This window comes from Pyxicephalus adspersus, chromosome 8 (assembly GCF_032062135.1).
Source record: "Pyxicephalus adspersus chromosome 8, UCB_Pads_2.0, whole genome shotgun sequence".
NCBI classification, from domain to species: Eukaryota; Metazoa; Chordata; class Amphibia; order Anura; family Pyxicephalidae; genus Pyxicephalus; species Pyxicephalus adspersus.
Window position 1 is genome coordinate 55,203,377 of NC_092865.1, and position 15,180 is coordinate 55,218,556.

The 15,180-nt window shown below is 36.8% G+C and overlaps 1 protein-coding gene across 11 annotated transcripts in view; it reads left to right on the top strand.

The window, feature by feature from the left end:
• FOXP1 (forkhead box P1) overlaps positions 1-15,180 on the top strand; it is a 500,704-nt gene that overhangs the window by 443,752 nt on the left and 41,772 nt on the right. For all 11 annotated transcript variants that reach the window (XM_072420741.1, XM_072420743.1, XM_072420746.1 and 8 more), the window contains one exon: positions 9,927-10,028. In XM_072420741.1, the coding sequence (XP_072276842.1) occupies positions 9,927-10,028 (102 nt within the window). The remainder of the gene's footprint in view (positions 1-9,926; positions 10,029-15,180) is intronic.

The window sequence follows — 15,180 nt, forward strand, 5'->3', positions numbered from 1 at the left end:
TGGATACATTTTCCATCCTTTTCATACATACTCCCTTTAACTCTCTTGCATTTTTCTCCACCCTCTTATGTACTGTTCTTAAAACTGGCATTAAACCATGGCATTTTGTTATTTGTCTGCGTAATTGCTGTGGATTTTTATTGCCTGTTTATTTTTGACTTTTATTGTTGAACACCATTGTTTAATTTGGAAACCCCATAGCTCCACGAAACGTAAAACAGGCACACACCTCTCATAAATGGTATTGGGAGCATCTCTATTTCACAATATTTCTGCAGATTGCAGATTGAGGTAAAATGAACAATGCGTTTATGTCCTGGACTGATTTCCGTCAAATGATCTGATTTACGCTCTTACCATCTCCGCGGAGAGGAGTAATCATCTTTTCATCTGCTTGCACAAATTGATTGAGCGCCACGCTCTAGAATCTCAGGGGTTAAATTGCAACAATTACCATCTTTGGCTTCCCCAGCGATCATGTTGTAAGGTGCATGCCATCCATTTGTAGAGCTGATTGAATTATGGTGCATCTTTACCCGTAAGTGAGCAATATATTATACAGAAGGATGCACATTGACTTGTTTTAAGCAGCCGTGGCAATCTGCTGAGTACCAGGCTCAATTCCTATTTAACACACACGAGCCAGAACACAAGGCAAGAGAAAAAAAAAATACATGCAATTGCTGTTTCAGCGAGCGAGGCAGTACTTTGTACAGTTAGTGGAACAATATACTATCATTGTGCATTTGGGTGTGAGAACACTTGAGTTATTGAATTTCTTCTTCCAGGATCGGCGTTGTCCTATCAACTGGAAATTAAGGTCACGAAACAAAAGTCTTTTAGTCGTCTGCAGTAAGCACACTAGGCCAGAAATAACTGTAATTAATTATTCTTCAAGAAAATGTTCTTTTCTTCTTCCAAGGAAAACGGTGTTCTTATTTTTGAAGAAATAATTACTGTGTAAATTAACATGATAATTATTTTTGTCAACCGTTTATATTTTGTTATTTATAGTTAAAGCTGAACACCATGGCTAAATGTGTTATAGATATATTAAAGCTCTTTTACCTTACAAAAAGTTGCATTTTTCTCCATCCAGGCTCCAGGATTTACACAGGAAACCAATGTTTCTCTCTCTGCAGAAAATTAACATATACAGGTATTGTCTCCTTCCATAATTTGGACTGGAGAGTGAAGTGAGAAGCGGCAGACACATGAGCTCATCTCTCTGTTAATCTGCTCTCTTCTCGTATTGCATGCCACTTTAGCACCGCCGATTGGCTCATATTGCATTTTAAGCACACAATGCATTCAATTAGTGCACTTTGTCAATTGGCAGTGCATTTTAAATCCATTAGTAGATGAAGCATATAGTATTTTACCCAGTATCTAGAATTTGTGCACCATGCTGATTCTGTATTGGTGAAAATATGATTTGAGATTCTTAAGTAATTCCTTAAAGTGAATCTAATTTAGGAACAGTTAAATATATTACACCTTACCAGTCTCTAAATATTGGTCAGCTTTGTTATTTTTCCTTTTTAAACTTTTTTTTTTTTTTTATTTTCACCTGATGGTTCTGGAAATACACTTCTTGTCTTGACTGTATCTGTGGAGGTTAGGTGGTAACTTGATTTTTAAGGAAATCAGTACTTATTTTTTGCGTTTATCAAATAGATAGTACAAAGCATTTTGAGTGCTTTTAAATGAAGCAAAATAGACAAAAAATGAAGTTTCTTTTTAAGGCTTCATACACTGTTCCAAGAAAGTACTTGTGTACGAAGCTACATTGCTTCCGGTCAGGATCAGACTAGTTGATGAATAAATGTTTTACACAGTACAAAACAGTTCATACCAAAGGCAAATTGATGATACTAATAGTGAAACCAAGAAAATCTGGTAAAGTAATGATGGGGCAGCAATTGTTTTAGTTTAAGTTTTTTCATTTTAAAATATGTTTTCCAATGGTTGTTTCAATGATGATAAATTCCTGATGACATGTGGAAGGATGTTCCAGAAAAAGGCAGCAGCACAAGGGAATTTCCAGCAGTGAGTGAGCAAAAGTGACTATTGAGAAAGTAGTCTATGAATGGAAGAGATGATTTATATTGGTGTAGTCCTGGAGACCACTGGCCAAGGAGGAGTCAGCTTGTAGAGTTTCATTGCTTCACACCTTGATAGTGAGCCTACCATCTAGCAGATTACAGGACCTCTTTACCAAACAAGACCCCACCTTCCCTTTCCATAAATAAAATAATAATAGTACATTTCAAATCTCCCGTTTACACGGGGAAGCACATTAGCAACGTCTCTGGGGTTCGGAGCACAGCAATCAGTTAAGGAGATAAATAATCTGATTTGGCATGACACTCGCTCTCCTCTCTTTAATTTGTCTTACACAAGGAAAATTATAATTAAATCACTCAGAGTAAACCCCTGAGTGCAGAGGAGGGGGAAACCAAACACACAGTTTGGCAGAGCTTTCCAGTAGAGACCCAACTTCCCCCCATGGTGCGGAGAGAAGATATTTATCAATATTCAGTGGCGTTAAAAGATGAACAGCGCTGCGTGATCTGCAGGGTGGGAGCCTCCACTACCAATCACGGCTTGTTAAGATCCCTTCCTCTTCCCATCACTGGCGCTTGGCATCATTAGAATTCAGCACTTGGCATGTTTAACATGCTTTGAATTTTTTTTCCTTTCCTCCTCTCCTGTCCCCTCTCGGGCAATTTAATAGTGTTTGTTGTGCTGATAGTACACACTTCTAGTCAATGTATTCTAGATTCCACAATTGCTGGCACTACGGGAATGGAATTATGCATGGGTGAAAGTGCTCTGTCTGAACTCCTCTGCTACTCCAGCGGGCTAAAAATACTTGGCTGTGTTATGATGATCATATACTGTGCAATAATAGCAAGTAATGGGAGATGTAATAGTAAAATTTTTGAGTCCCAAGGCAAGAGAAATATTTAAAATGCCAATTTTCGAAGGTGAGAGTAGAAATCTTACCACATTTACATTGTGACTACATACTTGTGTATATGTAGTCATTTTTTTTTAATTTTTACATATTTGGGATGAATTTGTTGAATAGCCCATTGTGGCACATACATAAAAACTAATTAATAAATTATAAGCTTTTCTTTTACTACCCCTGTATTTGAAGTCAATTTCAAACATCATTCAAATGTGGAAACCATTTCTAAGGAATTCAGTTACCACATTGGTACATAATGAACGTGTTGTAAAGAAGCTGTCTTTGATAGAAACTCAATACTGAGTAATATATAGAACGGTCCACTCCCTTGGCACATGGGGCTGTAATTATCTTGTGTACAGTCCGAAAATTAGTATCATGGCCAATCATTTACCTTTTCATGGGATTGATCAGAGGCAGTGACAAAACTAATACATTATACTAAGTACATTATTGATAGTTAACATGATTTTAATTAGTGATATATTTATGTGAATTGCAATAATCTGCCAATCTGTTCTAAAAGCATTGTAAGACATTTAACAGTCAGCTGTAAATAACCTCTTGGTGTTCCTCAACAAGGTTATATTTTGTTCTAGTATCATTGCTTGATAGAGTAAGAACATGTGTTAAGGTGGACATGGGATAGTTCTTTTTAGGTTATTGTTAGTCTGTATTTATATACTAGATTTTCATTGCTTGAAAAAATCATTTGTCATCATCTCAAGTGAAAATCTAGTGTTAGTGCTGGTTTCCCTTGACTTCATTAAAAAGGTTATAGGTTATCCGCCATGTGGAATTACTAAGGACTGTTTGACTGTCATTACTTAATATATATTTTTAAAATGTCCCTGCAGTGGGTCATCTACCACTCCCTCTCCCCTCCATAGATCAGAACAGGCCAAACAGCCGTTTTGTGCAGACCTCCTTCCAAAACTACCACCCCAATTTATCACTATTGACTATTGGGTGATGGTAATTTAAAATGTGTAACAAACCCCTGGGTTGGATTCCCAAATATTAGTATTAGTAAATTCTAAAATACTGCAGCAAGGGTAATATAGAGTCAGACCATGCAATGGCCTGGATCTTCCATTGCCATTTCTCCCATGCATAATATTCTAGTGCTGCCCAAAAGTTATTGGAGACATGTGCAAGGATAAGTGTTGAAACAAGGAAGACCCATGGAGTAGCGTTCAAATGTTTGAAACCTCAACTCAAAGTGCTACCAGCACAGAGTATTTTTTTTTCTACAGCAATGGATAGCAAAAAACAGGCTGTGGTGAGATGTCCTAGCAAGAAGGAGGCAAATGTATGAAGAACCTTCTACAATGTTTGGCTGAATGTCATTTTGTAAAACATACCCGTGTGTACACGCATATTTGAATACTGTTAGAAAGGTTCCCTGCGCTGAAAATTCAAAATTCTCCAAAGGAATAGTTAATAGTAGCAGTGAATTGTATTAAATACTCTATAATAAACTATACAAGGCTATTACCCAGTATTCTCACAGATTAGTTTCAGTTCAGTTAGCTTACATATTGTAAATAGTAATGTTTAAGAAAAGCATAGTTCAATGGCTCCTTGTTAACTGTTTGTACACAGCGTTTATTAAAGTTGAGCTGTTAGCGTGACATCTGCTCTGCAACACGGAACATATTAACTGCAGCCACACCTAACAAACAAAAAATAAGCCTTATGACCTTTGTACTTTGGAGAGCCTATATAAAAAGCTAATACTAATCATGTCCTGCTTATCTTGCTGTGTTGACATAAACATATGGAGGATATTCTATGTCCACCATCAGGAATTTCAAGAGATAATTGGCTAGGTAATTTATTTATCTTGTAAGCCTTTTATTTTGCCCAGTAAAATAAAAAAAAAATGTATTGCAAGCAGAACGTTTTATCTGTCTTTCCACAGTTAAAGATAGGCATTGTAAAATTGTTCAATATTAAAACATTCTGATTGTAAAGAACATTAGGAATATAATCTAACCTTAGGACTGTAAATAAAGATTTAAAAAACGTAAGATTATGAATAATCTATAGTGAAGAAATACAAATGGTGCATTTTATATCAGCTTCCCTATGTTTTTGCTGAATAAATTGCAAAACTGCAACACCATCACAAGTGTAAATAAAGATGTAGAACTGTAAGGTTTTTTTTTAAGGAAATCCGAGATGAATTTACAATACTGACATGCTAAATGCATATTCATTGCTGTAAAACTATAAAAGTGTTGGCTCCCAGAGAAGGTGTCTATCAAAGGTTTGGTTATGTCCAGTATTGGTGCAATGAGGTTGGATGCGCCTTGACTTGTTATGGCCTTAATGTGGGTTACGTTATTCTGACCACCTTTTAGGAGGCCAGAACTTTTAGAAGCCAGAACTCTTGATTTTTTTTTTTTGTTTTGGGCCAGGAAATGGGAAAATTCTAAAGGCACAAGATTGGCCTGAAAGCATTCCCAAACTACATAAATGATGCAAATATGGCTGCAGATATTTATTCGGATGATCCTGCTTATACATATGTATTACACAGTGTTTTGGTTCTATACTTTTATCTTCCCCCTGATACCATTTATTGCATGATACAATCTCGCGTATGTTTGCAAATTTCCCAAGAAATTATTTTATCCCCCCCCCCCTCAAATCTTTCTTGCATGTCTATTCAAAACAGTGTACACAATGGCCTCTTAAAATGTAATTCAGACATAGAGAACAATTTCCACATCACAGGTGGCGTTAATATAGGCCAGTCCCCCCTAGGCTCTTGTCGCCACGAGTTGGGCAGCTTGTTCAGTGTTTGCCTCCATATGGCGATCTGTCCCGTTCAGAGGAGCTCCGCTGTAAATAGCTCTCCCTTTGGGTCCTGTGGTCACTGTAGTGAAAAAGATGTTAACTCTCGGAAGCCTGCAATCCAGCCGCTGACTCCGTGTGAGCTCCTGTGTTTAAATTACTGTACGCTTGAAGCAAAATGACAAATACATTTTAGTCTTCCTTTCCAATTTTTTTTTTTTTGTTAAGAGCTTGTAACAGTTGACTGAACCAGCAGGTTCTTAGCTGTTCTATTCTGTAACATCTTTCTCACTGTGGCAAAGACAAATCTTTCTGTTTACTCAATTAAAATGGAAGGTCCGAACAAACAGCTTCTATAAGCTTTCTATAGGTGAGGTTAATCGTTAACCTGGGTGGAAAAATAAAAGTAGTGAGGTTTGCTAGGGTACAGAGATAGTTATTTAGTACACAATCCAATGACCTTGATTTTTTTTTTAAAGTCTAATGGGCAATGTCTTAAAGGACATAGCCATTATGTGTTGTTTGTGGTTTAAGGTGTCAGCATGGTTTGTATAGTGCCTGGATTTTTTATTTTTTTTAAAGTGAACCTATCATCAGAATTCACATTGTACAATAAATGACATCAGGATCACGGAAATAAGTATTTTAAATAAAATAAAAAGATCTCATTTGCAACTGTTTTGCATTTACTATATTGAAGAATAAAGATGTGGACAGTTGTGGAACGCCGCTCAAAGCTAGGGAGCAATAGATAGTGGCTAGGAACCCTGCGAGGTGTTTTTTGTCATTAAGGAGATGGGAAAAGCAAACCCACACCAGAACACATTCAAATTAGCAACAGGATGATTATTCGGTCACAGACACTCCGCATACAACACTATGAGGCCACACAGAACCTTTTCCACATACAGCCGTGACATTGGTCTAGGGGAACAGGCACAAGATTTAAATAACCCTACTGACCAATCACAAACCCCAAGGTAGGAAGTACCCACAATAATTAAATAAACAAATAATTGACATCAGTCCAGGTAAATTCCAGACAATTACAAAATAATTTGTTTTTCCCATGGACTAATGATGATTAAGTTGTTTTTTTGTTGGTTGATTAACCGGTATTGGTGAATTTTAGCACCTATTTCATTTTAGTTTTTAAGGCTGTAAAGAGTGCCTTGAAGATTTTGTAACTGATTTATCCCTACACTGCATGTCTGAGTCTTAAAAAGTAAGAGGTGCCTTTGGAAATTATGTTCCCATTGGTAGAGATTCCTCAGCTCTGTTCCTCTGTTAAAGTTTTGATTTTTCCATCAAACTCTGTTCCAAAGACAGTGGTCAGTAGGGGCTGGGACATGCAATAATACGTAAGAACATCCAAGGTGGACTGAAATATTACCAAATTATTGCATGAAGAGTCCACTGGTGGGGTATTAAATATATATAAGATTGGAGCTGAATAAACCAGTCAAGTTCAATTTCAGACTCAAAAATTACTTTTGAGTGGGCTAGCCCATTAATAAAATCCAGTATATCTAACAAACACAACCAAATAAATTATCCTGTGTTAATTATTTTACAAGGATTTACAGCAATAAAATATAACATATGACTCAATTCTGTGTTATAGTAGAAAAATATTATTTCATATGAAATCCATAAAGGGTTGTGGCCAGGCGGCCATTTGAAAAGCTTGGCAAGTCACAGCAGTCCAGTACAGTCAGATTTTATTTTGTGCTATCTATTAGGAAAACCATAAAATAAGTACGCTCACATCATCCCATTCCTTTAAAGCACAGTCACCCTCCCTGCTAGGGAACAACAGAGGCCTGAACTGCAGCCTGTAGACCATGAACGATCTGACACATGTTGACTTTATCCTTAGATTTGTGAGTATGTGTCTGGCGATGGACAGTGCAGAATCCAGCACAGCCCCAAAGGGAGAGTTAAATCACACAGACAACAGTAATGGATTATTATGAGCGTATAACTCAGTTTATTATGCTTTTTTCCTTGTTTTCTTTTTTTCATTATTGTTTGCTAAACCCTTTTTTTTTATAGCGTCTCAGTCCCTGTTTGGTTTTCTTGGAACCCTTTGTCTGTTTTTTTTTTTTAAATCCTTCTAGAAATAATGGCATTACTAGGAAATTAGATTGTCCCTGTAAAACTTAGGAATAATTCCCTTCCTTGCAAGCCCCCCACTCCATATAAATATGGTTCATCAGTCGGTGCAGAAGGCCTGTCTGTCTGACAAGCACGTGCTCAGGATCAAAGAATCTTATGACTTGGATCAGTGCAGCTAAATCACTAAGTATCGATTGGGAGATTTGTGATGAAGGGTTAACCCCTGCTTGTCACACACAATTCCTTTGCAGATATTTGTTTCATTATTTTTTATTTATAAAAGGTGTGCAGTAAGGGATCATTTAGAAATGGGTACAGACATGTGACAGTCACATTGTGTAGGATATCTGGAGTTCTGCTTTATCTAGGTCATGGTTTAGCTATTCAATCAAACTTATAGTTAATATGTGTTGCCACCTCAAATGGCTTCCTTAACTCTAATGTGTTTCTGAAAGCTTATCTAGCATTTATACCAGTGGTTATAAATTCTGGGTTATGTTCTAAAATCCTAGAGATGAGGAGTTCACTTGGATGAATAGATACCGGTAAATGTTTATAGTGTATAAGTCCAGCTAAATGTGACTCACTACTACTAGTTACCTTGTGAAGAATGGTTAGCTGTCCTATTGACATGATGTCCGTGGCACTAAACTCAACAAGTTGTAAATAATAATTTGTATTAGGTAGTGAACTGCAGATACCTTGGCTGCTGATATGGTAACTTTGCTGTTAAAGAAAAATCATAAGTGATCAAACTAGGTTTTCAAACATGCCTCCTTTTCAAATTTGTCCAAGTAGCTTTACCTGGTGGAATTTGCTGATGCCCTACCAACATTAGATCAAAACTGGGTTTGGTCTAGAACAGCTGGATTACCAGACAGTTATCTAATGTCTATGTGCACCTTTGGGTATGCAGTAGCAGAATACCCTGATTTAATAATAGATCAGTTGTTCTGTGATAAATATAGCCGAAAAATGCAGACAGCTCTGTAAATGGTTGAGTTCAGGTGTGTCCAGAGAAGGTATTGATATTATTACACAGTATTTATATAGCGCCATCAAATTACGCAGCGCAGTACAAGGTCCATATGCGCTGTACAAGGTCCATAGTCATGTCACTAATGATATAACAACAGCATATAGAGATATTTTAAACAATTGTGTTCTTTACAAATTTGTGGCCACAGTTTGGGGTTGGCTCTCTTCAGTTAGAGCATAACTTTTGCCCTTGTTTACAAAGCCATCTCCATAAATACATGGCTTTACAATTCTGATGTGGAGGAATGTGATGTGAAAATCCATTGTGGTGGAATGGCCACCCCTTAACCCTACCGGACACCTTTGGATGATAATACCCAAGCCAAGTTTTCTTCTTCAACATTAACACTAAACCTCACAGATTCTGTGTTGGCTACATGGGCATTATTTTGTAAAGAAGCACTCATAAATATGGTGGAAAGTCTTTCCAGAAGACTGTAGTGTAGTGTGTTTTAAACAGAAAGGGTTGTGATAACTCCGTAATAATATTTTTCTTTTGGAATGGTATGTCCAGCGACCCTCTATAAATATAAGAGTTAGGTCCCTGAAATAATTTAGCCCTATAGTACAGCTTAGTGTACCAAAATTTGCCAAACCTTGGATTCATAAAAATAGCCTTCTAAACCACAGTCCTCCAAACTTTGGTTGATGGTTTTGTTTCTGAATCCCTTGGGACAATGAGAGCTTCATTAACAAGGGGTTAAAGCTCAGGTTGGTTACTCAATATTATAACTCAACTTATATTAGCAGGCTGTTTTGATGTAAAGTGTGGTGTATACAAAGCAACACAGGTTCCCACTTGTTTTTGCTTGCTGAGCAGCTTCATAAACAATACTTGATATGCAAAAAGGAAGTTATTTTTAATAGCCTTGTTCCATCTCGGCCTGCTCGGCTCACCCCAGGGATTCTGTATGTGTTTATTTGTTCATATTTGCAATCAGCTTGTTGATGATCCATTAGTAATTTTTGTATATGTAATTTCTTTTTTTAGCTCCCACGAGGACTACATGCAGAATCACCCCTTATATGGGCACGGTGTGTGCAAGTGGCCGGGCTGTGAGGCTGTGTGTGAAGATTTCCCATCATTCCTAAAGTGAGTAATTCATGTTTCTTTCCTCTGTCCAGAAACGACAGGCCGTTATGTAAAATCATGTCATGTAGGGAAGCTGCATGTGTTTCCTATAGCAACAAAAAAAAAGTATTAAGCATAGATATTCTGCCCAGTTGGTTGTGGGTACTGCTATGCCCACCTGGGGAAACAAGCAGATGTTACAGATCTCGACCAGTATGTTCTTTCATTAAATGAAGTCTAAGGAGATTGGAGATTTCTTATGGGCAGCACAGGATTTCTAAATCAAACTAAGAAAATTACATGGTTCCAAGGAATTTATTTCCTAGTTATGCTTTCATTAAATGTGCACTTTGGCCAGCATGAAGCTTTGAGATCCATATATCCAACACAACCTTTCTTAGTGGTTTAAGTTCTCACCCAGACCTTAATGTGTTCCGAGAACCTATTTGTGATGCAGAAGAACCCTTTCTAGACATTCCTCCTGTGGGCTCTTTCTGCCCTTGCATATAAATATTTAAAAGCGCTAGTCACTAGTCAGACTAAAATCTGCCTTGGATTTTTTAATGGTAATACATGAAGCACAGCGGGAGGAGGTTCGACTTAGCGCACCCCCTACATCACAAGCAACAGGTGCCCTGCAATGAATGACAGAGTCCATGTCTAAGTATGTTTTGTAAATTTTAGTTTGTTTTAGCACGGTTGCAGAAAGCTGGCACCTAGCTCTACTCTCTTTCCATTCTAGTGGTCAGCAAGGCCATTCAACAATGAGGGGTAAAACGGGATACAGCAAATGTCTGGGACAAAACACCACACATGGTTTATTGTAAAGTATTTGTGTGTTAACTTACATCACACTAAAGCAGCCCATTCATTTGAACGTCCTGCCAATGCACATTAACCAGACATGCAGCATCTGTCCTGTTACGTGCCAGAAAACACTTATGGTTCACATCTGTGTTTTGGGGTACGCTAAAACAAAAGTGCATTCGGTACAGCATTGTGTTTTATGCATTACTGGACGTAGCTGTAAACACAGATTTTAATGCAGTAGTATGAAGGGAGCCTTCATTAAATTGACTTTTTCCCACTTACAATCTTTTCTGGATTACATTAGCTAAATAAAAAATATTATGTATTATCCAAATTTTCATTTTTGGGTATATCATGCATATTATCTTATTATCAGCCTGCATTCCGGTATTTAAGTTTTCACAGGTTTTAGGGATTTTTTTTACACAATGTATACAACTGTGGCTGTTGTATAAATAGGGAAATTAAACGTTATATTCTCTTTTGAGTGAATATTTACTTCTCTAGCAATCAAATGTTCTTAGGGTTTTATATTCACCTTGCAAAGAACAATTTAAAAATCAGAAAATACCATTTTTCAAAACATATGCAAGGGTTTCGTGGACAATTTTGCGGGAATGCTGATATACTCACACATAAATATTTTATGAGTAGACATAGAATTTCTACATTGCAAATATCAAAAAATAACATTTTGCGCATATTAAAAACCTTCACAAGGATATTTTCTAAAACGTTTGAAACATTCACACACAAGATATTTTTTATTTAAAAGAAAAAAAGTCTCCATAGTATTTTTTAGGTTAAAAGTTCCAGGCAGACAGTTGATGACCCTATAGAGTTAACTGCAACAAATAAGGTGTTGTTTGATGTTGAATTCTGCACATTTCAAATGTTTATTTTGTGGGTGTAGGTTTGTTTTCTAAAGAATGAGGAAGTGCTAATTATGAAAAGTTAAGCATACAGATGGTTTTCACCTAGTTTAGGATTAACTGACCCCCCTTTATTTTTGTTTTTTTTTTCCTTTCCTTATTATAATTTAAAATAAAATTTAAAAAAAAAAAGGTTTTAATAAATCTCTCTCATTTTATATTTTATTATTTTTTAAGAAAGTGTTGTCTGCATGAAGGGTACCAGTGAGAGCGCTCTAATGTTTTCACAAGTGTTTTTATCATGGTAACATTTTGCTTACTTTAGTTACTTGCCTAAAACTACTTGGAACATGTTAAGAAAACATTTCAAAAAGGTTCCTACAAAGAGTCTTTTGTTGAGCAGTAACTGTGAGGCTGTACAGCTCACAAAGGTGTTAACTTTCAACCCCTTAAGCACTTCCACATGAAATTCCAGGATCGATGTTTGTGGTTTTGGAAAAACAAAGTGTATGTTAAAGGAACCAGGTACACGCTCAAGTAGCATGGAAATAATACATCGTTTCAATGCCTGCATGTCAGTAAAAAGTAACATGGCAAATTAAAAAAAAAATGGGCACAGTTTTAAAGTAATTTCCTTGTCTTTATATTCAGCATCTATTTTGTAACTTTTTCCTAGCATTATCTGCCAATTTACCAAAGACAGTTCACTACAAGTGTACCGGGCTAGCAAAAATCTGATATTCCCTTTAGTTTCTTTGGGGTGGGGGAAGTAATGGAGAAAGCTTATTAATAGACAACACGAATGATTCTACCTTCGGAGCTTTTAGAAAGCGAAGCTTTCATCAAGCTAAATAATGTCAGAAGTTTGAGATGGGAGTTGCCCATCTGTGGCTCAAAATACAGTTTGCCTGCTTTAAAGCTCTGTGATAGACTTAGGAAGGAGGCAGGTTCTCTTTACTGAGAAATTCATGATCTGTTAGACACTTGATGTCTCCCATGCCCTGTACACTAGCAGACCAGAGCAAACAAACTTTGCTAATTCTGCCTCTTTCTCAATCCTAATATGTTTCCATCTGTCCCTTGCTTCCAGAATTTGCAGGATAGTGCTGGGACATGTGTATGAAGAAGTTTAGATATTCAACGACTCCATAGCCACCAAGATATCTTCTACTTTATTGCCAGGAACCACTAATACAATTTAAGATTGGCTTGTTGCTAGCTGAGATTAACAAAAGGTAGGAGCTAACAGTGCCCTGGCCCAGCAATAGTTTATACCAGCTGGTAGAAATAGAGTGATTATTAAAAACATTTTTGGATTTTATTTACTTCTAAATTTTAACTAAATTTTAACTGTGTGTGAGATGTGATTCTATAAGGTAGAAGTCTCTATAAATGAACACACAATCATACAGAAAAAAACTAAAATTCCTTTTTCTGAATATTATTTCTACATAAGATGTGTCGGCCTCTACACAGTTACCCACGGGCAAAGAAAACAAAAAGTATTGTCAAAGTTACACTTTTTTGCTATATACACAAAACATACAAACTTCTAGAATACTTGGCTCCTTATACAAAGAAAATTAAAAAAAAAACCCTGAATGTTATGTTTTCTCCAAGTGTCCCCAATTTTTGAAAACCAGAAAAATATATTTGAAAATGGTCTGTCTAGGGATAAATAGCAAAAGAAAATTGATAGTAAAATTGTCAGATCAACAACACATCGCCAGTTTTAGGTTAATATTATGCATATGTAGATTGAAAAAACAAATACCCCAGCAGTGTCCATAGACATAGTTTGACCTCTGATATACAGTTAAAGTCCTAATAGAGTCTAAGAACCTTTAGGTCATTTTGGCCTAAATACCACACTGCCCTCTAGTGCTCTTCACACCATGTAACTAATCTGTGTCCATTTCTGACTATAAACCACCCAACTGGAGTCATTCTACTACATCTAAGTGGTTTGAGCTGGGCGTCATGTAATGCTCATCCTTGCGCCACATAGATGAGCATCACCATCTATGAAAAAAAAAAAAAAAAGCCTCTTTATATTTCGAGGTTGCGGTGCACGATATTTCCGGAGCCTAATTAGAAAGTATTACTTGGAAGACAGGGATCATCTCCAATTCACACATCTATTGACACCGGTGACCAAATTACAGCTATGTCTAAATGTTGGAATTTATTGTTGGCAGTAGTGTCACAAAAGTCTGAGACAGCGATTTCTCTATTCAATAAAAGTAGTTAAAAACCTTTTAGAAAATCCATAATTTTGATTGCTGGTACTTCATAAATGTATAAATGGTACTTTTTAGCTGTCTCTTTAGGGAAAAATGAGTTTTATCACCTGCAGTACCTGGGTTAATGAAATTGTGTGCTGGAGTTCAGCCAGGAGAAAAAAGATGAGATCATACCAGCGCTCGGATACTGGCAACAGGTCTCGAAGAAAGCTCTTGAGATCTTTTTAAGCTATATATGTTATCATTTCTTTTTTATATATATATTTTTTATATCTCCAGTATAGGAAGTTGCTTTCACTGTTTGCTTCAAGTTTCTTCTCTCTACCATTATTTTGTTTAATTTGTTCAAACATCCAGAACCTGGTGACCTTAAAATAGTCTTCCATGCCAAAGTAAACATCAGGATGTCCATCAGTGCCTAGTCAAGGAATTTACTTGTTTCAAATTTCATTTGCGATTCCTGTGCAAAACTCACAAAATCACGACTCTCTACTCAAATTTAAAATGACTCCCCCCCCCCACCACCACCAAACACACACACCCTGACCCCCTCGACTTGGAGCACTCCTGTACTTGATTGCTTGTGGATATTAGTTGTCCAGGAAATCCCGTACTCACTGATAGAAATCCGAAATGATCTTGTTTTTCCGTTACCAACCCAGGATGTACTAGACAGTTATGATGATTTGTTAATTTTTTTTTTTTTTTTTGGGTCTGGTTTCTGTGTTTATTCTTTATGCGCCCAGTGTTGTTTAAAGATGGTGAACGACTGTTAGGATAGTTGACATCTGTCAGAGAGAGAATTTTTTTTCTGGTTTTACCCTTTGCAGCTGCGTTTCTGTCTCCACTTTGAGAAAAAATTCTCTATGTGCACCTCTATATACTGATAAACAAGGGCTGTATTGTACCCTGACACACAAGCCAGGATCTCCTCGCTGCTATTGAAGAATCTCTTTCAGATGTGTGTGAGCCCGTCTCGAACTTGAAAGGCTGTCAAGATAGCTTGTTGGTTAGATGTGTGTGTTGCATATATATGTATCTCTATTTACTGTAGTAGTGCAGCATTACCGGTGACATCATTACCAATTCTACAGTTCAGAATATTTTTTTTACTTCTCTCTTCCAGCTGTCATGCTGTTTTAAGGGACGGGCTGAAAAATAAATGGTAGAAAAGCCTTAAAGGGGATTTTAATGTGCTTTTGTGGTCTCCATACCTATCCTCTGCAATAACATGATGCAAGACCCACC